Here is a 25,192-nt window from a genome sequence, read left to right as displayed (position 1 = left end):
AGTCTATGCAAAGGAAACAACATTTTAACTCATTTTCCACTGCACCTTCCTGTTCTATTATGAAAATGAGCAATACTCAGATGTAATTTCTGTACATTAAGGTAACAAACTTTGGTATTTGACATAATTTAGTAGATAAAAATCTTACCCTTCTTAAGCCAGTACACAAAAACATTTAATTTTAATTATGCCCCCCAAAGAGAAGAAAGAATAGTGCAGTGGATTTTAAAGCAATGCTATAATCAAACATCCACTTTCGATGCTTGCAGTGACACATATCCAAATGAAGCATGTTACCATCCCAATTTTTAAACCCTGTATAAGTATGATACCTGTTAAATCTTTCTGAAGATAAATAAATAGATGTTCTATTGTATCGCTTGGAGGTATTTTACCAAGTTCCTTCCTCTGGAATCAAGACATTATCTCAGAATCTGATTACATTTAAGATACCTCTCTCCCTTTCCCACCTATAGAGAACTTTTTCTTTTTTTTTTTAATCAACACTCAATAGACAAATGAAAGTTATATAAAATTCTAAGGGTGTACAGTAGAGCACAAGTTTTTTTTATTCGGAACATAATTGGAAATTTCAACTTCAGGTGCCAGCTCTTGATTTCATCATGTTTTGAGATGATGAGACGATACCACATTTCTAATGAAGTTACCAGCCAAGAACCTCAATGCCATGGCATCCTGCAGACAGGCAAGAGATGATGAACTGCCACCAGCCCTGCGGCTTGGGGCTTTCACCACCTCACCCCACACACATTGGCACAGCCAGCAGGATCCTAATTCCTCTTCTCTAGGGCAGGCTGCCCACAGTGTAGGTGGGACAGCACCGTGGAGCCGGCACACTGAGTAGATTCACACAGTAGTGAAACACCGAATGTTCCAGCAGTTCACACATCTCTGCCGCCACTCAGACAACACTGCTTTGTACCAACTTTTTTTTTTTTTTTTTTTTAAGTAAAATGTGGTGCCACCATTAGCTTAACAGGAAAGGATTCTTGCTGCAGCAAAATGCTGCTTTTCTGCGAGCAACAACAGAGTAACAGTCTGTAGCCCTGACTCCTATAGAGGAAAAAATATTGATATGAATTGTCATGGCTCATAATTTCAATCACTGTGGACCATAACTACCTCTGCTGACAATAACTCTATTCGGATTTCAGCGTTTCTGCAGCCAGAGTTCCCTGCAGCACTCACCAGTTTTCTCTTAAGTGGAGGAGGACTAGAAAAGAACAGGTAATTTTATCCTTCAAAATGTGAATATCTAACAAGTGGTAGTTTCGCTAGTGAAGTACATCTAAAATAATCAGGCAGTTTACAATACGCCTTTTAACCTTCTAAGAGGACACATTTGCAAAGCAAATGTTAAGACACTTGTAAGACATGAATGCTTAATACATCCAGGAAATTCGCTTGTCCAAGACAGCTGGATACACTAAGTACATCTTCATATTCAATTCATTTGAATGGCATTTCCCCAGTAAAACTCCTGCCAGGACAGACTCTGAGTCAAGCAACACTAAATTACATTTATCTTGAAATTAAATCACCATTATAGAAGTTTTCAAATACTTTTTATCCATGAAGGATTTCAACTTAACATAACTTTTTAAAGAAACATGAAATTTAAGAAAACGCTGTAAAAAGCATGACGTGAGGTATGGAGCAAAGGAAAACTCTCTGGTGGAGAAATGTAAGTTCTGTGAAACCTCTTCCAGTGCTGTAACTCCCTGTGAGATCACACTTTATGTGAAGAGTTCCTATGAACTGCATTAATTTCAGACAAATACTCAAGATGTGCCATATGTTAAATGTGCTCCTCATCATTCTGCATACAGAGACTTTAACAAAAACATCTAGAACATGGGAAATAGGTCAAAAGCAAGTACATCAAAGGGGTAAACGATCAATTCTATCAACAGATTAACCATGTGATAATAGCACGAACATGTTTTGCCTTAAGATGTGTTCTCATCGTCACTTTTGGATTCCTCCACAAAGTTAGTCCAGTTCAGCACCCATGACGCCCCTGTAAAGACAGCTGGGTCAGAAACATGGGCAGTGCTCTCACCAGTTACGCTGTACCTGTTTTGGAGACAGAAGGCTTTCACTGTGGTTTTCACATGAATTGGTGTAAAAACAGGCACTGAAATGTGCCACTGATCCTCTAATCCAGCTGCTCCTGCTCAACCCACCCTTGTGCTGCTAGCCTTTTCTTGGATATGTGGTGAACCAAACCAGGAACTTATCCAAGTTGAAACTAACCCAAACTTCCTTTTTCCTTTTTTTTTTTTTTTTTCTTTTTTTAAATACAAATCCCATTCCCAGACCCAGTTTACCCTAGGGTTAACCCACAGAAGGAGATATAAAGTCAAATGCTGGATCACCCCCTTCATTATCAATGCCATCTGTTGCCAGCTCGAAGCGCAGAGAAAACTGCAGTCTCAGACACCCAAAGCCTCTATGCTTAGACTTCTTGTGAGTACTCAACACCTTCCTCCTTTAAGCCAGAAAACAAGAACACAGTTAAAAGAGCAAACCACACCGCAGCGCTCTTGGCAAGCTGCTCTCGTCTTGTGACATATACCGATACTCCTCTCAGCATGGGAAGGCACTCTGTTTCACTTCCTCCACTATGCTGCAACCAAGACATGTTCCTATCAACCACACAACAACCTTTTCACCTCTCGAGTTAGCATCATGATCTGTTTCAGCTGCAAGTTTCAACTAGTCTTTGCAGCCACTGCTTAGATCATCTGGTAAACCAAATCACCCAGGCGCAATTGTGCAGTGAATTCAGAATAATAAACACTTACTGGTAAAAATGAGTGGTGGACTACTAGCCTGGCAGTGGTCAGATTAAGTAATTAAATGTTGTGGTCAAAAATGTGAAAGAAAATGACTCAAAACAATGTATATTTTTCAGTTATAGCAGACAGCATGACAGACAGCAAAACCACATTTCCATGTGTCCCTCCCCCTCTCTCTCTCTCTTTTTTTTTTTTTAAATGGATATGTGGCTTTTTGCCACGGAGTAATTCTATGGTTTACCAAAATGCAGTCTCTGGGCTTGTTAATTTCATATTTAGTTAGCTAGGTCTGTAATCTCTCCACCCTTTTAATCAAAAAGGTTTCAGGCAAGTGTTTATATGAAAAGCACTTATTCAAATCCTAATATTTTTACCCACAAAAACAGACAAAGGTTGTATCTATTCTGTTTTATGAGAGTCTGTTTTGCACAAACTATTATAATTATTCCCTTTCATAACAGTAGTTTCCCATGACAATTAGAGACTTAGTTGTGCGATTCTGTTTGCATTAGAAATTTGCCAGAATACAGGGAAACCTTAAAATCACTGAACTACCTACAATTTGTTTGCAAACCTGTTCGTGAATAATCACTGTCTGTTTTTCACAAAGACAATGGAAAAAGCCAGGGGGAGGAGGAAGGGAAATAGGTTTGATGACTACTGGATAGCTCAGACTGGATTTTCTTTGTGTGAGCTTCAGTGAAGATAAAAGAATTAAGTTGGAAAATATTAACCTTTAATATAAAGGGAAGGCAATTTAAAGTGACTGACTTCCTTATCGAAAAAGTCACTTTTCACTATTATAACATACCATGTGGCATAGGTGACAACAAAGGAAAGAAAAGTGAAATAGGATTTTCAGTCATCAAACCTTGTTGCATCGAGTTTGCCAACACAGGCATAACTTCAGCTCATGAACACAAAACAGAAGTTCCCTTAAACTACCTGAAGAATTGACTGAGAAATACTCAACATAATCAACCCTTGCTGACCTCCAGACTCCCAGGCTACTCAGTCAGCAAGACCTGAGAGAGTCTGTTCAAAGGTGGTCAAAGCACACCTCTGAGTACTTCAGTCACACTCCTGGATACCATCTACATGCACCACAAACCACACATTATCTTAAGTGAGGACATTTAAGTGAAGTTTTAAAAACAGATGTCATTTTCTGCCAGTGCTACCCTTGGCTATACAAAATTACTCTCAAAATCTGTTGCAAAACCTTTGTATAGCCCATACGATCTAGTTGTAAACGAGGCTTTCTCCACCTCCACAGACCAAAGTAGACTATGCACCAAGAGCTGTTACAGTCCTACTAACTTCACAGCTGTTCTGCATCCAAAATTAGTTACCAAGAAAGGTAGTAGCAACGTGATGCTCACATAGAGACAGTGACCTGTTTTTTCTAAGTCCCACTGCTTCAAGAAGGTGGAAAAGCACAGCAGTATTTCAGTGAAAAACATCAGATATGAAACTCTTCTTCTATTTTGTATTTAAAATAGCCTTCTGACTAGTATTTTTGTCCAATGTCCAACTGCCTTTTACCATCAAAACTACATTTACAGTTTCTCACACATGGGGCATTGATGTGCTAAGACTCAAGCAAAGCTGTGATCCTCTCTATTTAATACTAAGAGGGTTTGCCTAATCTTTTGACAACTCATATTGCCATTATCTTCTTTCAACCTCTGCAACCAATTAATTGGTTGCAGAGGTTGCAGACCCTGCCAAAATTGGTTGCAGAGGTTGCAGACCCTGCCAAAAAATGGACAGGTAGTAATTCCAATGAAGTTGAGGAGACTGGAAATTAAGGTACCTGAGATCTACACCAGAAGCCTATCCCAGGCTAATTCTGCCTGGAACCAGGAGGTATGAAAGGCTTCATCAACACCTACATTTTCTTCAACTTGACAATAAAATGACTTGTACAAGAGACACATGATCCCACTGTGCTGCAGCCAGTTGGTGTATGGGAATAAGCCCTATTTCTGGCATTTTTTAAGGGTTGGGCAAACCCTTGGTCCCTGCCAGGGGGCATGCAGAAAGAAGATAGGGACACACTACACAACGTGAGAAAGCTCTTTGTGTAGTTTCATCTTTCCTCCCAGAATCCTACCAAAAAAAAAAAAAAAAAAAAAAAAAAAGTAGTAATAGTATTATCCTGTTTTCCAGATGGAGAACAGAGGCTGGGAAGACAGATTACCAAGGGACAAGCCTCCTTAATACAAATTAAAGCATTGACTGCATTACTGCCGAAAGGCACATCACTGGAGCATGCTAATTGCAGCTGGGATGGAAAAGACAGCAGAACACACATGGGAGGCAAAACGAGGACAAAACTGTCTTGGGAAATAACACCCTGCCCCAAGCATCTTACAGTCTAGAGAGGTAAAGACAGCCACTTCTAAGTGACTCCCATGTAATAATATCCCACCTCTTATTACTTAACATATCAGTCTCCAAAAATTCCACTGTGGTTATGCTTCAGCAATGGTATTACTTCCACTTCCCAGACAGAGAACTCCGGCAGCAAAGGCCACATGTGAAGTCTCAAGAAGGTATGTAATGGGATTTTTAATAATGCCTAAACCTGCTAATTTGGACAGAAAGTCAGCAGATAAGTGCCCAAGATGATTCTTCAAGAATTCCTAAGCACAGAGGAACATCTAAACACACCTACGGGGACGTGTTCTGGGAACACGCAACGCTGAAGTCACCAGAAGCACGCAGGAGTGTCTGTCTCCAGCACTGAAGCTCCCCAGTAAACGCTTCTAAGTCCCTTTCCCAGACATGTTCAGAAGTGTCCTTGGCATCCAACCCAGCTCACAACTAAGCCCTGGCAAACACCCCCCTCCAACTCAGTGCTTCTCCACCCATGTCCCCAAGGGAGCTGGGAACTCCTGCCAGGACGATTCCCACATGAAACACAGCAGCAGTCACGTTTGAAAAAAATAAAAAGGGGTGGAGAACAGAGAAACTTCTATGTAACAGCTTAGTGGTTAAAGAATTTAATCAGAGCATTACATACATTACTTTAAATCTTTCTTTACTTCTCCTTCCCACCTCTTAGCACACCCTACCTAATAGGCTTCTGTGAACTCTGGGAAGGAAATACTCCCAGTTCTTCCACTGCAAAAGAAAAGTCCCTTTTCCAGATCCTGCTCGCAATCCTTGCATGTGAAAAAACCACCGTGGGCCAAAATATAAATGGGACTGGGGCAGGAACCCAGCAAAACCCCTTCCAGCTGGCCACAGTCTTTCCAGGGCGATAGCACAGCATCCCTCCTCTTTCAGCTCTACTGAACCATTATCTCACACAAACCAGCTTTCGGCTGGATAGCCCCGTCTCTACTCACTCTCCTGGGAGAGATGAAAATCAGGAATCACTCTTCTAAAGGTAATTCTGGTCTGAGAATACCAAGTGAAGGCAGCATGTCCTGGCAGCACCACCTCAGGTGTCTCAGCCTTCAAGCAGTGCCAGATGTAGGGCACACCCATGACCTCAACATTTCCCTGTGAGCTACCCGCTGTACGTGCTGGATTTCTTTGGCTCCACGATGAGTCACTCGGCTTGCCCCACACGCTGCAAGCTTCCCTCTGCCTTCATTCTGCTGTCCTTACATCCCACCAGTGGTGCAAGAGCATCTGCTGCAATGCTCCAGCCTCTCAGCTGGGAGCGGGAGCAGTGCATGGTCCAAGGTCTCAGGAAGCCTCTAACAGCACAGACCAGACACTTGCACCTGGTCTCCACAATCCCCAGATGCTTTATTTCATCTACCTGGGAGCTTTGTGCTTTGCTTCATATTAATACTGAGAGGTATTTCCTGTGTCTACAGATTTTCAGGCTCTCCAGGTTCTGTTGCAGGCTTAAACAAACCTCGTGACCCTTAATACAGTGCATACTTACAGCGGCATTTTTCTTTGAAAATGTGTAAACTAAGATTATCCCAGGATTCTTCTCACCCACACAAAAGACTTGGTAAAAATCAATGCTTTAAAAGAAATACCCACCTGAGTTCCAGGCAGAAAACAGAGCTAAGTAACCTGCATCTAAATAAAAGACAAAATATTTCATACATTTGCAAAGTATATAAGCCTATTTGGCCAAAGGTGTATTTGAAAAACACACTGCATACACAAAGAAGCTGGACATTTCTACATTCAAAGGAAGGTATTACATAACAGAGATAAGAGTTTGAAAATGGATAATAATGAGGCTGCTATGGCTAGTCTGAAAAGTGTCTCATAAACATTTTTGAAAACTCATCTTCAGTGGAAATCCACAACCTCAGAAAAAAATCACCCCACACATATGCTCATCGGGACTCTAGTACAGTTCTGTGGTGCTCTTGATTTTTACATATCTATCTACATGATCAAACCTGAGAACATGAACAATTGTCATCTCCAGTTAAATGTGGTTTTAGAAAGAATGTCAGAAACAAACATTCCCCAGAAATTTCCAGGATGCCACAGGCATAGAATTGTAAGACTTTCTTTATGCTGCCAACAACTGAAACATCATGGTGTCACCAGTCTGCAGAGATAAACCACGGAGAGTGGTGAGGAGGAGAGAGCTAAATGTCTTCTAGCAATGCATGGAAAATGCCCTTTTCCTCGTGTTATCCATGTTAAAGACACATTATTAGCCTTGTTTGATTTAACAGCCATCTCTAGAAGAACGTGGAAGCACACAGCTGCAAAGGAAACAGGACATCACTCTTGATCGCATTAACCAAGAACCTGTAAGTAACTTACTTTCAAACAGTAACATCACCATGTTTATTCATGCACAAATACACAGCAACTGACTCTGACATAAAAAAAGTCCTTTGATGCTCAGAGAAATCAGTGTCTCCCCCACAGTTAGTGTTTTAAAGCAACAAAGAAGAGACCCTCATCAATGCTTGCATTTTTTCTGTTTGTTTGTTTAAGAGGAGACTAAAGAAAAAACACACTGTTTCTCCCCAGAAACTAAGGAACATTGATAGGACCTGCAAATAAGCAACCTCTTCAGATGGTAACAGTTTTCTGCAGTTAGGACAGAAAGCCTACTGGTTAAACTGCATATAAGAATGTCCTATCTATTCTTTGTTGACACGCCGACACAAACACACAGAGTGTATTTTACGTACAAAGTCTTTCCAAGCTTCTTGTGTTATTCAAACACAAGATATTTTAAGAAGAGGTATCAATGTGCTTTACGTAGTCACATGCTTTATGAAATTACAAAGGGCAGACAGTAGTGGCATTCTAGCTGACTCTCTTGCACATCACCACAGTGCTGTCTTTCCAAGGGGGCACTGTGAAGTTGGATGACTGTCATACAGAGTGAATGGTACTGCAGGGAAATATGAGATGTGAGAAGAAAACCAATTAACTAATTTTCTCTAATCATTCCTTGTTCTTTGGCTTCCCCCTCAAATCAAAAATCTAGCGTAAGGGTTTTGGTCAGCTTTGGCCTTGCACACTTTGCTTTCCTTCTCCGAATGTTATCATAGGACCAGGCCCCCATTTCCAACTTTCATCTCCAAATACAAAATTAACAGAGGAGCAAGCAGGAGGACACCTCTTGCATCTCTATTGTTATTTCCTGGGGCATAAAGATAAAGGAAAACACACAGTAGTAAAGGTATTGCTGGACTTCGTTACAAAGCTGACACGAGTTTGGAAGGAGTCCTCTTTCCTCCACAGCAAACATATATTCATTCAATATCCTGTGATTCTCTAGAGCCTCTCATCTAATAATGTAAGTTAACAAATTAAATCTTACATCACTCTTGTCATGTAAATATCATCACCATTTCAGAGATGGAGACAGAAGCACAGAAACGTTCAGAGATTCTCACAAAGGGCTACAGAGTGTGAGCCCACAGTCAGAGAAAACACAACTACCAAATTGCCACACCATTTGAATGGTCTCCTCTCCAGATCTAAGATACCCAAGGACATATGTAAGCTTCTACAAGTATCTACAGCAGGAAACAGGACACATATCACCAGTGGCTTTTCTCTGCAGACCCACAGTACTCCACACAGGATGAATACTGAATTCACATCTCCTCATCCTGCAGATACCACAGAAGCCCAGCAGAGCCCCACACCTCTCTTAATGCCAAAACCACAACACATCTTGTTTCAGCTATTGGAGTTACATGACCTTGCAGAGTCCAAAATGCCCCTGGCTTCTTGACTGTGAGCCAGCTGGATGATGACCTGACCACCTCAAACCCTGAGCAAGATCACCCAGGTGAGGAAAGAGGACAGTCAGAGACACCCAGCCCTGAACAGTCGCTAGCAAAGTGGTTTTAATAAAAATGTTTGGACAAACATTGCGAAGTCCATATTTGACTCTTCCCCAAGCCTCGGCTGGGCTGCACTGCAGTTATTTTGGCTCTCATACCTATATCAATAGGAAAGAGAACACCGCTGTGTTTTCAAAATTAGGTCCAGAAGTGTTTTGGCCACGAAGCACAGCTGCAAATTCCTTAGTCATCCCTGGGAAAGCTGAGAAATGGCAAAAAGTGGTTGCCCAAGATAAATGTTAGGATTGCTCCACTTTCTCCAGGGTTTTAGAAGCTAAAATTTGAATCAACTAATAAATAGGAGTAATTCATGCGTTAACTGGATATCCAAATGCATAAAACTAGAAGCCCTGTTAGCTATCTGCATCCTAAGAAATGAGGAAAAAGAAGTTCAATCTCTGCTGCTGAGCAGAGGGACATGAGAAAGAAAACAAGCGACTCAAATGTCCTCTTCTCCCTTGACCCCAGGTGAAAAACTCACTATACTTTGCATTATGATTAATTTTAAATAATGCTATCATGTCAATACAGCAAATGACAGCTTCAGCCATCCAAGTGCTGTCGGATTGAGCACTTTGCCAGCCAGACTTTCCAAACACTGGCCACACAGGTAACAAGCCCATCAGATGGGCCAGCAACAGCCTTACCATGCTCTCTAGACAGAGGCTACCTACTGTAAGAGGGTGCCCATCTATTATTACCAACTAGCCAGCCCCAGGGCAGCCACTGCTCCTTCTGGGCTAAGCCACAGATAACAGGTTTAGGGGTTCCTGCATTGTCGTATTTCCCAAGCCACCAAGACACCAAGAGTAGCCAGGCACATAAAGAGATGGGAGCAAATACATGACAAGTTTATTGCATTTAAGACGGAGGAAAAAACAGCATTTTTAAAAATTTAAAGTGCTTTCAGTGATCATCCACAACATGCACAGAGCTCTCAACACGAGCCAAACAAAATCTAGTGGCAGGACCTATTATTATGCAGACTCTTTATAGCATGAAAGGGACAGATTTTGATTTTTGCTCAACTGTGAGATGCTCTGCTGAGGTTTTTAAGCAAACACAAGAAAAAGAAAAGCACACATTCTCATTGCCAATGTTCTACATCCCAAACATAATAGCAAGAGGCTTTTTCCTCCTTTGAAGAAGTTGAATCTCATCCAGCAAATGTCAGAAACCTCTGGCAGTATAAGATCCTGTGGAGAAACCATTTAAGCAGACCAAAAGAAAGGCCAAGTTAGAAGACCTGCACTCAAGACTACATCCTGTGTTCCTTCTCCTCCTGATGCAGAAGGGGAAATCACCACCAGCAAGTCTGTGGCATCATGGTACATAATCCTCAAAAACGTAACAAGTTATTCTAACTTGAGTACGTACATAGTTTTAACTTGGTATTATTTTTTCTTAGAAGAGTACACCTCACACACTTTCCAAGAACAGGAAATCATGACAAAATTTGCCAGCTGCAACACATATCCAGCTCCCTTGACTTTATTGTGAATCTTACGATGTTTTACACTTTACTAGCAAAAAACGATTATAGAAGAATGCTGGAGAAAAACCTAAGAAGCATGAGCCAAGTGTAGTTTGGCAGCTTAAGATTAGAAGGGAAATAAAAAGAACCCCAAATACATTATTTTTATCCTGTGATTAATTTAAGCCAATCTCATGATTTTCTGGGGACTGGCATGATTTAACATTTAGAGTTGGCAATACAGCGTACCAAACAAATACATAACCATAAAGAGACCGATTCAAGTTTACTGTGGGGACTATAACTTTGACTGGCCTGACATCTGTGCATTTAAACATCTCAGCCATAACGCCACAGTGTTCAATGCCAGAACATTACATACCTGTCCTGGTCTAGTAAAGATGATTCTGTAAGTCTAAATCCTATCCCCACAGGGAAGAAAATACTGTGTAGACTTCAATGTACTACTTCTGATATATTTTAATTATATTTTAAAGAAAAAAAAAATTAAAAAGTTAAACACCTGCTCTTGACATTGTGCCAATATGCTTCCCACTACACTTAACTACTACAACATTTGTGTCACCACTAAGATAAACAATATCAAGGGGAAATTTTCACATAAGAAGTACTTCAAGGTAGCAGTGGAACGTAAAAATATCATCTTGAACCAAAGCCAAACTTGTAAAAACACACAGATAAGCAGAGGCACAAACAGGTATTCTTAAAGACACCTCATATTTTTACATTTGAAAATAAAGATTACTTTTTCATTCAAACATTTAATTTCTTTCATAGAACCAGATTTCTTGATTATGGATAGGTTTAGCTTCAAGTGTATTGTCATCTGTTAGTTAATGCAAGCATCATTTTATACTTCCTGTGTTTCACGTTATCATCTTTGCTCTGCTCCCTCTGTGCCTTGTGGCTAAATAGGTTTTCTGAAAGTCACTGGCAACAGATGTGCTCAATCTGCAGACAGCAGCAGAAGTGACTTCTGTAACAATTACAATCACTCTGTTCACGCTGGCACGCGTTTCTGAAAAACCCAGCTCTCCATCAACTCCACAAGTAATATGCTGGATCTTATCATTAAAATAAAATAAAAATAAAATAAAAGTAAGACCAAATTGATAGCTCTGAATTCTTGGTGTTTGTTGGCCTTGGTATTAGTGTCAAAAAAAATCTGCTCCCATGCTTTAATACACTAACTCCATGGCATATGCTGTGATTGACCTGTGAGGACATCCCCTTCACTGCCACACAAAAACAGAATCCCTGCCTCGAGGAGCTTCCAATCACTGTTGTTTCACATCCCTAAATCCTTATGTTAAAAGTTATTTATTTTGGTTGCAGAGCCAAGCAGCCAAACATTTTCCAGCCAGCTTTACAGTTGCCTCTGCAACCTTAATTCTACTTTCCTAATGTCTATTTTGTGCAGTGAAAGAGGTCCTCTAGGAAAACTGGTAATGAGATCGGATAGTGTGTAACTAAAAATTGCACCACAATGCACGTACACAATAGGGCAGGACCAAACTAACACGCATGCTGTAAAGCTTGGGCATCCCAGCAACCAAATGCCTCACTTTGAAACCTGTCCACTGATGTTTTATTCCTGTGTTTAACAGCCTCGGTACTTCTTTTTTGCCCCTGAACGGGAGGAAACCTCATCGTAGAAAAAGATGCAAATGTAATTAAATATGAAACAGTGACATGGCTTCCCTCTCCTCCTCTGTCAGATGCATCGCAGGCGGTGAGCTCTGGTGGCTCAGCACGAGCCTCGCACTGGAGCTGTACTTCCAGCCGTGGCAGCCGGCCGTGCCGGGCAGGAGCTGCAGACCACCTCCTTCTGCCTCCTATCTTTCCTCTCCCCTGCTGCTGAAAAAGAACACGGGGCTCCTGCCACAACAAGGTCCTTTGCTGCAAATAGTCAAGGTGACAGTTTCTTGCAAGGAATAAAAAAAAAAAAAAAGCACCAACCACATACACATTTTTCCAATAATTTTTTTACACCAGAAAGCGTTAGGCAGCCCCAACCATAGGATCACCATTGGCCCCCTCAGTAATTACAAGCATGCCTATAAACTAACACAGCCGGTGAGGCAGCATCACAGCAATTAGCATCTTTCAAAGGCAGAAAAATGCTGTTATGTTTAAGCACTGTCAAGTACAGCCTTTTGCCAGTAAAAACAGAACGTATGTCTTAATTTAAAAGTTTGCTCAGCATGTTTTGTGCTACTTCCTGTGTCTTAGGCATCTGCCTGAGTTGCCAAAATAAGTGGGAGAAAATGACATTTTCCCTTGCTTATGAACGGCAAAACCAGGATGAAATAGAAGTTCTTGTCCTAATACATGTTATTCTGTGGTTTGAGGGGGAAGGTTAGTTCAACAGCAACTTGCAGAGAAGCAGAAACAACAAACTTCTAAGTAATTAACAGGAAGGCTGTCTAACAATTGTATCAAGAGAAAAAAGAAAAAAAAAAAGCACAGAATCTTGTTTAAGAACTCAGCAGTTATTACAAAGTAAAAGGTTTTTGGTTTAACTGCAGAATAACATGTTTTCTAACTTTTCATAAGCTTCTAAGCTATTCTACTGGCTTCAGAGGCTAAATAACCTAAAACTGGGACAAACAAGCCTCAGTTGTCAAACTGATTTGACAACCTAGTTTTTATATTTTGTGACTTTGATGGAAAAAACACTTGTTTTTCCCTTCCTCCTTAATAGTCCTGTGTGAGCTGCAGTCTTCAAGATTTCATGTCTAAGCCCTTGCATTTTGAAGTTTTCCAGCTCAGTTCAGACTACCCACTGCCTGTATCTCTATTAAATCTTTCCTACTGTTCATAATGGAGAACAAATTCAGCCAGTATAATTTCAGCTGGCTCTCCAGCTATTCTTCAAACGGAAGACAATATGCATTCAGCTGCAGACTGTGTTAAAAAAACAAGGTGTGCACACACATGTATGTACACGCATTCATGCCAAGTCTAACCCATTGTTAACGAAACAAAAAAAAAGTACTTTTCTGTTATGTATATAGCACACAGTTCTCTGTGATACATGCATTTTATGGCCATGAAGATAAAAAATGGTCAAAACTCAGCCCTATATTAAACAAATTGATTCCCATCTTTACCCTTTTACCAAAATAATTTACTAAGGCTTAAGAAGCAAGCAGGCTCAAGGCTGGGATGCAGTACAACCCATATATTAACTCAGTCGGCAATAAATCTCCCCTTACTCTCCAAGCTCCATACTACTTTCTTAAATAGCTCACTATAAAGCCCCAACCTAATTAAAAACAGCTTTCTCGGCAACAGTGGCCTTGATTTCACTTATTTACACATTAACTGCAGCCTCCGTTTGGCCAATCCAGCCTATTCCCCATACCACGCAGGGCCTTTTATCTGCCCTGGACAGCATTTTCTCCAGCAGATGAAGTAGATGCCGATTGATTTGCTGTCGAGCATGGTAAATTAATAGCAACAAATTGCTGAGGGCCCCATCTCGCTGCTCCACCATGCTTCGGCAGTTTTGCTTTATTTGCTCCATGATGGGCAGCAGTCAGGCCTCTTCAAGTCAATTTCTTCTTAACAACCTGCAATACTTTTCAATGGTGAAAATAGAGCCGTTCCTTGTAAGTCAGAAATCAATATCCTATTGCCCTTAGAAAATGCTAAACAAGCAGTATTGGCAATCCACTTGGTACTAGAGGGTATCAGATATAATGCAAATCCATACTGCTTCCCTCCTCGTAGTTATTACAGTTTGCTAAAAGGTTCCTAATGCCATTTATCATCATTTACCATCGACTACTGCAGCTATGATTATGATATCCTATCAGCTAGTAGAGCCCTTTCATTTCTATCCAATTAATATTTTAGCAGCACTCAAATGGTTGTTGCCCAAGTCTCGTAATAAAATTTACATGGATTGGACTGAAATGGTGATGTTTTTGTTTTTATTTTTTTTCTTTACTGTGATCTTAAGAAGTCATTTCATTTATTTTTTAACACCTGACTTCTTAACAGATCTGAATTTTCCTTCAAAAATGCTGAAATCCGACATTCCAGCACGTGAATTAGTTCAAAGACAGAGCCTAACCACGAAGAAAGAATCAGCATTTACGTACTGCCACCCCCAAAACCATAATTGAAATAAGAAGTGAATGCTGTATCCTATTTATGCTTTCCATCAGTCCCATTCAGAAGTATCTGTTGTCTGTAGCAAAATACAGACACTTATTTTAAGTGATAATTACAATTCTCAATTAAAACCTTCAGAAAGCACGTTTGATTACAGCAATTTAAATAAACTGTTTACCATAACATTAAAACAGCCTAATTTCAGAAATTAAACCAAATGACCACCAACAAGAAGTAGCAACACTGAATTAGAAACATAGAGCAGCACTATTCATTCTATTCAACTATTCATTCATAAACTATCCACTGAGCCTCTTAAAAAAAAAAAAAAAAAAAGCAACTTGGTAAGAAATGGACATCTTCAGACAACACTCAAACATTTCCATTTGTTCTAATGCTGAAATTAAAAACTGTAGGGAAGTATCTGTACATACTGTAACCCAAAATCCCCAACTTGCTGGCTTTTTTTCTTTTTCTTTTTCTTTTCTTTTCTTTCTTTCTTTTTTTTTTTGGGGGGGGGGGGGGGGACGGGGGGGAAGGAATCTGTCTATTTTGAAGTTCTATTGATCCTAGTGGTACAGAATATCAAAAATTAGCTTACTGTTTTAGGCTATAACACCACATGTCACAACACACCCCACACTTGTCTTTTTTAAAAAAATACAAATGACTAATTCTACCAGTCTAATGCTATTTACTCAGTTACCAAAATTTAAATTAATTATGTTCTCAAACATAATTGTTAAAAATTGGCAACATTATGCAGGCTTAATTAAGATTAAATCCAATTTACTAAATGTACTTTAATTGGTACTAATTACATTAGCTTTCCTTTCAGAATGACAAATTCCCCATAGGTTTCACTTTAATAGTCTTCTATCAAAATCAACACAGGATGACTGATGATGAGCATCACATGAGGGGTGGGAAAAGCAATGCTCTCCCCCCGCTCCCCCGCCCGCCGTGCACACACACTATCGCTGCGCTCCACGTTTATCCTTTTATCAATTTGCTAAGTCACAGAGTCATGACTCCATCACAGCCATCATTTTCTGTTCCAGTGAAAAATTTCTCTAAAAATAAATACTCTGTGGCTGGGAGCAGCCAAGAAGAACAGAAGCTTTAACAGAAAAATACACAAAGGTTTCAAATATCAGGGCCACCAATTACTAGGGTACTTCCAAGGACTCCAGGGAGTCCTGCTCTTGAACCCTTTGAGACGCAAATCTAATAAGTGAATAAGCCTAACCTGATCTCGAGAACTAGGCCCAATTACGCCGAAGGGCAACTTCACTGCATTATTGCCTGCTTTCCATTACAAGGGCATCCAGCGAGTACATCTGGAAAAGAACCTAAGAGGAACCAAGGCTGTCTGCCCAGAAAAACAAATAAAGACAGATATGCCTCTGTGCTAAAGTGAAAAAAAGAAAGAAAATATAATAAGTAGGTGGTTTGCAGGGCTGTCTGTATTTCATAATGTGATAAACTGCCCTCAGGATTTTTGATATGATTGAATTTAGAAAGCTAGGGAAAAAAAGGGGGGGGAAGAGGGGAGGAGGGTGAATCGCTCAATTTCAGCCAAGTAAAATTCAAAGATCTGAGTGGAAGAAAAGGGGATTTAAGGTGGAAGACTAAAAAAGATTTGTGCGCGTCAAATGAAACAATCAGCTCCCTATATGTACAAAATTGGGCCCCCACACTGTGATCATAAAGCAAGATGCGAAATATTTTGCGGTCGCTGAAGCAAGAGGAGGAAGGATAAAAATGCTGTGGGAATAGAAGGGGAGGCATGAAAGATACAGAACTAGCGTCAGATTTAGGAATGATAGCGAACAAGTTTCTTAGCCACAGTTGATTTGAATCAACGTCTGACAAAATATTTAAGTGTTTTGCATGAGAGCAGAATACTTAAACTACTAATTTGAACAGACTCAACAGTAATGGAAAAAGGTGTTTGATTAAAACCGTCCTTCGTAATCCCCACATTTAGTTGTAACTAGGTGTTTAATTTTTCCAGAGTATCACTGACGTCTCCATTGCCATAATTGTATACAATTTCTGAAGTAAAGCGTTTAGAAATTAAAAAGGGTTTGGTTTTAAGCGGGTTTCCCCTGCTTAAAACAATCTAATTACACATTTCACTTGCAAGCCAACATTGTCCCACATAATTTTGCACAGTCAGTTTAAGTCCACATACAGCTAACTGCTGTAAAAACAGAGCGCCTAGAAACATAAACAAGTTTGACTGCAATGGCTGCTTTCAAGCGCATGCAAGCATTTGCTACGTAGGTGGCCTGCAAGGAGGACTCGGACTTGGTGGATTGCTTTCGTACCCACTATGTCAGTGCTGTTTTTTCAGACAGAACCTGGAACAACCTGGGCGTTCATTCACCAGCTCCAGCACCTCTGAGAGGCTGCCATCAGCCCGTCCAGCAGCACCCACGACCTGCATCATCCCACTCAGCACGAGCTGCTCCGCTGCAAGTGCTGCCAGCTCCCGCCAGCGGTTCTCTCACTGCTCCCCTCGAGCCTTCACATGCACGTTTCGCACCTACATTTCTGAAGGTCTGGGCCTTGGGCGCGAAACGCTGCGAGGCAGGAAAACCTGCTGCCCTCGGGATTGCGTGCCACCCAACGCAAATGTCCCCAGTCATTTGGGTTGGGATGCTAATGGCATACAAAATACAATAAATAATAAACAAGAGGGAAGAACATTTGATATCTATGTCTGCTCTCAACAAGATAAAGAAATCCTATTTCGGCAACCCGGAGAAGTTCCAAACCCCTTACTTTGAACAGGAGCGCATACAAACCAATTTTCAGATGGTCTTTCTTCTCCCATTCGACCATTTCTTTATTTCTGCAGTTTACACTCTCAAGCAACACTGGCGAATTGCTCAACCGTTTGCTAAAATGAGTTGTCAGTATTAAATTCCACCATATTAAAAGTTCCCTCACTGGAAAAGAGGTCAGATGTTTAATTCATTCTCCTCTGGAGAAGGTTAAAAACACACATTACTGAGTAAGAAATTCTGATTTACGCTACCATGCTCCATCCGAGTAATCTCCTGCTAATCTCGGCCTAAGTGCTAGACTTCAAGGCACAAAACTGAGCAAGCTAACATCCTTGTGGAAAGCTCATTCACCCTTTCCATGGATGAGAAGCTGAGACTCTGCTTTTGGACAAAGGTCCAAGTAAGTGACCTGAGGGAGACAGGAACATGGCTGAGCATCAATAGCTATTGTAGTTCCAGCTTAAATCTGTCCAGGTTAACCAAAGGGAAGTCTTTCCCACATGCAAACACACGTCCCTTTGCACCCAACGTGTATTTACGATGTTACTATCACTCCAAAAAGCAAACCCCAATGGCGTGAGGTTGGTCGGATCTGAAACCACCACCCAAGACCCCTTCCATCCCTGCTTGCCTCCATCTTCCCCGCGTGCACAGGGGCTGCACGTGGAGAAGTCAACACAGCAAACACACACCTGGTGAACAACACCGCTGCCTCCGCAGAGCCATGCACCGCACACAAGGTGCAAGTTTCAGAGCAGCGTGCAGCACAAAAAATTTCCAATGCACTTAAGCATGCAATTAAAGCGGCTCGCACGTAATAGACATCTGTTTTAAGACTGATGGGAGAAATTACAGGGAACACTCTTACACAAAGCAAAATATTTACCTACCTGTTTATGCATTTCTATATTCAGCCCATAGGACATCTCGTAATACTATGAGAGAAGAAAATGCCTCTGTTAGACCTTGCAATTGTGAAAACCATTCCCAAATTCGCTTTGACTCTAACATCATCTGTACAAAGACACAGAGACCTAAAACGTTTACTAGTTAGAAGAGCTCCTGGAATTTGTGACAGCATTTCACAGTAAACTGTTTTTCTCTTTTTTTTATTTTTATTTTATCTACATTGCTTCTTGACAAATCTACAAAAGATGGCCATAAACCAAGCAAAAAAGCCCAACCCAGACAACAACAAAAAAATCAAAAGAAGTAATCACAACCAGACTTAAAGATTAGAAGCAGAGGAAAAAAAAAATGAAAAAAAAAAAACCACACACACAGAAAATACTCAAGATTTTATTCTCTAGCACACATAAAAGATGCCAAAAAACGTCCAAAGTGCTTGAAGCCAGACACACATATAAATCAGCAACGACTAACAGACCGGTTATTCAGTATTTTAAATTAAAAACACAAAAAAGCTACAATTAAATTGCAGGGATGCGAAAAATGAAAGAGCATGTAAATTCAGAGCCAAAGCAGACACACCACCCTACATATCCCCTGATGTGCCTGAGCATCTCAGGGAACTCAGGTCAGTGTGTTATGTTAGTACCAAACAATCTCCAAGACTTAAGCAAATCAGACATGAAAAAGACAAATGCAAGCCTTAACATATGTTTGTGCTCTTGGTTAAGAATTTTTCCAGGTTATTTGCTCTTTTTTTCTTTTTTTCTTTTTTTTTTTTTTTGTGAATACTTGTGTGTTATTTGTCACATACAAATGGAAAACAGTTAATCCTTCATAGATGCACAAGGGAGAGGATAGCAAGAGCTCCTCTGGAGTTATCACGATCCATCATGCAATTATGTATTTAGGGATGTCTTCCTATGCACGTTATTTAACCAGGCAGACCACAACCATCGAGGAAATCCCTTTCACAGCTCAGATCCCTGCCGCTCTGAATTCAGTAAAACAATAAACCAGCAGCCCAGAAGCAACAGTTCTTCTAAGGACGGGGGCTTCAGGTTTAGAGACACGCATGTGCAATTTGGGCTTACTGCCATCACAGAAAAAAAAGAAAATGTGACCCCAAACCGCTTTACAGAGGCACAGTAGCTGGGAGAAGTCAGTGTAAGTGAAAAATACATCGTCCCCAGGAATATTGCTGAAGTTGCACACGCCTTAAAAGGGCTGACAAGTAACCTGCTACCACTTTGAAGAAATATCCCCAGTTGCTTGAAACATTGAAGAGCAGATTTCACGTAGAAACTAACTGCTACAAACAAGTTACAAACCCCTGAAACCAAGGGTGGATAATGGCAGCACGGATGCAACCTCCACAGCAGCAGCTGCACCAACTATAATCTTTCTGTTCGCCTCCAGCAATCCGAACGTATTTCAGTCTCAGCACACCAAGCTAATAGACATTTTGAATTTGTTATGCAGCTTGCTTACCATGACATAATGTCGCTGCATCTCTGTCTTCTCACTGGCCAGTTTTTCACATTCTAGCTTCAAACTGTTTGAGACATAAAAAAAAAAAAAACATGGGTACTTCATAACACAAAACTGACATTCTTCTAAGCACAAGGTACTCCCCTTTTCGAGCATTTCCCCAAGACACAAACAGAAATGCACGTTCCAGCACCTGCCTGGGAGTTCAGGGTGGGGTTTATACTTTTCATCTTTCAAGAGAGATTGTGCAACATCCTCACCTCCTAAGCGAACTGCATACAGTACGCAGGAGAGCATTTTTCACTGACAAAAAAAAATAATAAAACACTGGTTCACAGAAGACAGGCACACATGTCCTCACCTATAACACTTAAGCTTGAGAAGCCACTCAGAAATCCATGCTTTGGTTTTCCTAGCTTTTATTTAAACGAGCTTTGGAAACACCTCTTGTTTTCACCCAGCCCACAGAGGAATCAAATGTGTATCACTGCTTCAAGAAGCAAAAAGTTGCTGTGATTTTTTTTTTGTTTGTTGTTTCTTTTTTTTTTCTTTGGGGGAGGAGGGGGGGGGGGGGGCTGTTAGTGATGACTAGGAAAATACCGCAGGTAATTTAAGGAATACTGCGGTAAACACGAACACATCCATCGTTTTTTTTTTTTCTTTTTTTCCTTTTTTTTTTTTTTTTTTTCGGTTTGTTTGCTTCCAGAGGCGCGCTAAGCAGTCCTGCCAGAAGTCACTTGTCACTTGGAGCACACGCCGCTCCTCCGGCTCGGGATAATGAAATCGCTGGCCGCCTCGCTCCCAGGTTATCAGCACTTGACATGTCAATGGAAGGCGCGAGGGGGCCGAGCCACAGCGAGATGCGCGTCCTGAGCGCCGCTTCCCAGAAAAAAAGCGGGGGGTGCGCCCCGACGGACGCCCTTTCATCCTACACCCCCCATCCCACAAAGAAAACAAAAAATGGGGGAAAAGAAGGGGGCAAAAATACAATAACCCCCACAGCCCCCCCGCCCACGGGCTCGCACGGCTCAGCACCGTCCCCGCCGCCCCGGGTGCGGGTGCGGGAGCGGTGGCGGTGCCGGGGGGGGGTCCCCGCTGCGGGGTGTCCCCGCGGGGTGCCCGGTGTTGTGCCCGGCGGGACGGCGTTACCTGTGGTACTGCGCCTGCAGAAACTGAAACTCCTCCTTGATCCGATCGCAGGACTCGGAGATGGTGAATTTGAAGGGCTGCGCTGGCTGGTGCGGAGCCTGCAAGCGGCGGGGAGACAGAGAGAAAGAGAGAGAGGAGAGGCAGCGAGCGGGTCGTGCCGGCGCCCCGAGCCGCGGCCCCCCGCGCCCCCGCCCGCCGCCCGCGGGGGCTCCCCGCGCTCCCGCCCCGACGGGGCCGCCGCGGGGGGAGGCGGCAGCCGGCAGCCGCCGGGACCCCCCGGCAGGGCGCCGGGACGCCGGGGCCGCCGCGCTCCGGCTGGGGGCAACTCGGGACTCGGCGCCATCCCGGGTCCGGGTCCGGGTGCGGGTGCGGGTCCGGGTCGGGGTCGGGGTCCGAGCCCGGGGCGGCGGCGTTGGCGGCGGCGTTGGACAACAATAAGAAAATGGCTCCAAGTGCGCGCTGCCCGCGGCGGAGCGCTGCCCGCCGCCACTCACCGGGTGCCGGGTCTGCGGGTACATCTTGCTCAGGTCGCGGATCATCCACGCCGCTTCGGGGGGCGCTGGCGGCCGGGATCAGGGCTGCGGGCGAGTAGCAGGAGGAGGAGGCGGCGGCGGCGACGACGGCGGCGGCGGCGGCAGCGGAGGGCAGGGGCGCCCCGGCCCCGCCGCCCCGGTGCCGGCGGGGCACCCCCGGCGGCAGCGAGGCGCGGCGGAGGCGGCGGCGGCGGCGGCGTCCCCGGGGCGCGGGGGCCGCTGCCACATCCCCCGGGGGCCCCCGGGCGGCGCCGAGCGGGGCTGCCGAGCCCAGCCGAGCCCAGCCGAGCGCTCCGGCGGGCGGCGAGCCCCGTGCGAGGCGGCGGCGGCGGCGGCGGCGGCGGAGGAGGAGGAGGAGGAGGAGGGCGGGGAGAGCCCCTCCGGCGGTGCGCGCCCCGCTCGCAGTTTCCTCCCCTCCTGCAAACTTTTCGCGAGGGGAGCGGGGCGCGGTGCGGAGCGGAGCGGTGCGGAGCGGTGCGGGTCCTGCTGCTGCTACCGCCCCGGCCGCATCCCCCGCGCCGGGCGCTGCTGCGTGGCCGGTGCCTGCTGTTGTTGGTGGTTTGGTGGTGGTAAAAGAAAAATTAAAAAAAAAATAAAATAAAATGTTTTTTAGAAAAAAGGAGTGAAAGGATGAAGAAGAAACCACGGTCCGGGCTGCTTTATTTACGTATTTCTCTCTCTTTTGTGTTTGTTTTGGTTGTTTCCTCGCCGGGCGGAACTCCGGGAAGTGCCGGCAGCAGCAGCAGCGGCAGCGGCGCCGCGCGGAGCGGTGCGGAGCGGAGCGGTGCGGAGCGGAGCGGTGCGGAGCGGAGGGGTCGTGCCCGGCCCGGCCCGGCCCAACCCAGCCCAGCCCTGCCCGGCCCGGCCCAGCCCAGCCCGGCCGCCGCCGCCGCTCCGCGCCGCTCCCCCAGCACGCTGTGGCGCGGTGACTCCTTTGCCCAAATTTAGCAGCGGCTCGTCATTAACATTCTGATACATATTCACGGCGCACGGGGGGCCGCCGCGCGCGGGGCACCCTGGGAGCTGTAGTCCTCGCGGGCCCGCGGTACCGCCGGCCCGCGCGGGCGGCGGAGCGCGCGGGACTCCCCCTCCCGGCGGGCACCGCGGCGCCGCCCGCCCCCCTCTCTCGCCCCCTCCTTCGCCCCGCCCACGAAGGGCGTCGCCGCCGACCAATCAGCGCCGCCCGCGCATTAATCGCCGTTCTGTATTAATGCCCATCATTTCGCCGCTGACAAATGGGCGTGCGGGACGGAGGAAGGAGGGAGGGAGGGGAGGGAGGGAGGGAGGGAGGGAGGGGGGAGCGGCCCCGCGCCCGGCCCCCACGTGGGGCCGTGACGCCGCGAGGTCCCGCGGCCAATCAGGCGGCCGCCCGGGCCTCTCCACCGCTGTTTCCCCGCCGCCCGAGGCGGGGCTTTGCGATCGCCGGCGTGCCATAGCGCCGGCGCTGGAACAGGGGAAACATTTGTTCACCTGTCAATCAAAGTAACGTGGGGCGCTGCCGGCCGCCGCCGCTCCCCGCTCCCCGCTCCCGCCGCAGCCAGAGCGCGGGGCGGGGGCGCGGCGGGAGCTGAGCTGAGCTGAGCTGAGGTGGGGGGGGACGGGGACGGGGACGCGGCGGCCTCCGCCCCCTCCGCATCGCCCCCGCCGGGGGGGGCCGCGCTAATTGGGGGCAGCCTCGCCTGCAAGAGGCCAGCGCGGCCCCGCGGCGTCGCCTCACAGCCCCCTGTCCCCCTCTACCCCCCCCCACATACAGGATGGGGGCGTCCAGCGGCCGCGCAACGGTCGGGTAACGGTCGAGTAACGGTCGAGTAACGGCCGGCGCCTCAGGGCGCGGCAGCCCCCCCACAGACCCCCACCCGGAGGCCGCCCGCGGTGGAAGCTCCCCGCGCTGTGCTTTTCTTTTATTTTTTTATTAATCATTTTATTTCTTTTCCCGGTGTCGTTGTCGTCTGAAGGTGACATAATTTAAGTTTTTTTGTTGATTGTTTGTTTGTTTGTTGTTGTTGTTCTTCCCCGCTGGCAGCGCTTCAGGGACGGGGTCTCTCCTCTCGGAAGCGGCGCCCTGAGGAGGCGAGGAGGAGGAGGCAGGAGCCGGAGCCGGGCGGAGGGGCCCCGACGTTTGAAGCCGCCCTCCTAAAGACACGCAGGGAGCGAAGGGGCCGCCGGATCCCACGGGCCGGGTGTCCCTGGAGGTGCGGGGAGCCTGTTCCCGGGAGCCACCCGCAAGGAGCGACAGATCGCTGACAGCTGTGCGGTCCCACAGGCAGCCTGGCTGCGGCTGCGGTGGCTTCCGTGGCCTGCAGGCTGGAGGGAACACACCCAGGGAGGCCTGTCCCGCCCGCCCGCCCGCCTGCATTGCCCCCTCCAGCAGTCCTAACTTCTCGGAAAGCAGCCCCGCACCGCTCGGTGCCGTGTCCTAGAAAGACCCCATGGCAACTTTCCTGCCAAGTCCCACTTCAGCCAACACCATGCACCGGTGCACATGCGAGCGATAGGCTCAGGCTACTTTTTTTTTTTTTTTTTTTTTTTTTTGGTCTGCGCCTGTCATGCTTAGATTTGCCTCCGAGCAGTTTGTACTCCTGAAGATCTGCCGTTTAAACCTGCATGCAAAATAGATGTGGTTTAGTCACGTCACTTTGGATGCCTGTGCTCAAAATCCATAGTCTCAAAACTTTCACTCAGCAATTAGTGCCCTAATAATGGTAGCTAACGTACACATATTTGCATTTGTAGTACTAAAATCTCTTTACCACCCCCTTCTCTCTGGCTAAGGCTTGTAGTTGCTGAGCGGCTTGAGGCCTTGATGGACCACTTCACCAAGGTTCTGCCTTCCTTGGCACCGGACCAAGGGCTGGTCCGGTGGTCAGGACCTCAGGATGCTGGTGTTGGTGGTGATGACACCATCTGTCCACCTGAAGAAGGTGGTGATGACATCCATCTTCCATTCCCATCTAGAGTTTAGGAGGTGCAGGGCAGAAATTCGTCACCTTTCTGTTTTGAAGGGGAGTTTGTAACCAGAGTCTGCTTGCAATCTGGCATGTACTGTAACCTAGAGTGTTTTGTGGCAAGTGATTCTAAACCCTTCTGAAGCCATTTTTGTCTAGTATAAAATCCGGGTCACTGGGAAATTGACCAAAATGTGTTCTTCTCACCTTTTGTTTTTCTGTGACCAAAAATGCCTACAAGGTTGGCTTCATTAGCCATTGTAGTACTCAGGCTTTGTCATGCTTGCAGATTTCATTTCGGCTGGTATTTTCACATTTACAGAGCTCATAATCAGTGCCCCAGTGGAGTTTAGGCCTCTAAATACTGTTCGAAGATATGGAGATAAAGCACCTGAATAATTATGAAAATACCACTTTGCTTGTGTATGAACTGTCCAGCACCAGAAATGCTTTTAAAGGATTGGTCACAAGCATCCTGCATGAAGCAGTGGAGCACTTTCAGCTCCTCTGAAATGGAGGACGTTCACCACATGCCAGGAGCACGTCTCGACATTCAGAGGTATGGCTGCAAAGCCTGCAAATGCTTTAGTGTTGTGCCTGACACCCAGGTGCTTGAAAGCTTTGCA

At 45.0% G+C, this 25,192-nt stretch overlaps 1 protein-coding gene across 2 annotated transcripts in view; it reads right to left on the bottom strand.

Annotated features, from left to right (window-relative positions):
• The window catches only part of TLE4 (TLE family member 4, transcriptional corepressor), a 97,174-nt gene extending 75,515 nt beyond the window's left edge, over positions 1–21,659 (bottom strand). For both annotated transcript variants that reach the window (XM_032206383.1, XM_032206384.1), the window contains exons 1-4: positions 21,583–21,659; positions 21,089–21,186; positions 19,940–20,003; positions 18,430–18,474 (exon numbers count right to left, since the gene is read on the bottom strand). In XM_032206383.1, coding sequence (XP_032062274.1) covers positions 18,430–18,474; positions 19,940–20,003; positions 21,089–21,186; positions 21,583–21,627 — 252 coding nt within the window. In that variant the 5' untranslated portion in view covers positions 21,628–21,659. The remainder of the gene's footprint in view (positions 1–18,429; positions 18,475–19,939; positions 20,004–21,088; positions 21,187–21,582) is intronic.
• Between the last annotated feature and the right edge of the window lie 3,533 nt (positions 21,660–25,192).

The sequence above is a fragment of the Aythya fuligula genome, chromosome Z, assembly GCF_009819795.1.
Source record: "Aythya fuligula isolate bAytFul2 chromosome Z, bAytFul2.pri, whole genome shotgun sequence".
NCBI classification, from domain to species: Eukaryota; Metazoa; Chordata; class Aves; order Anseriformes; family Anatidae; genus Aythya; species Aythya fuligula.
This window is presented reverse-complemented; position numbering and strand designations above follow the sequence as displayed.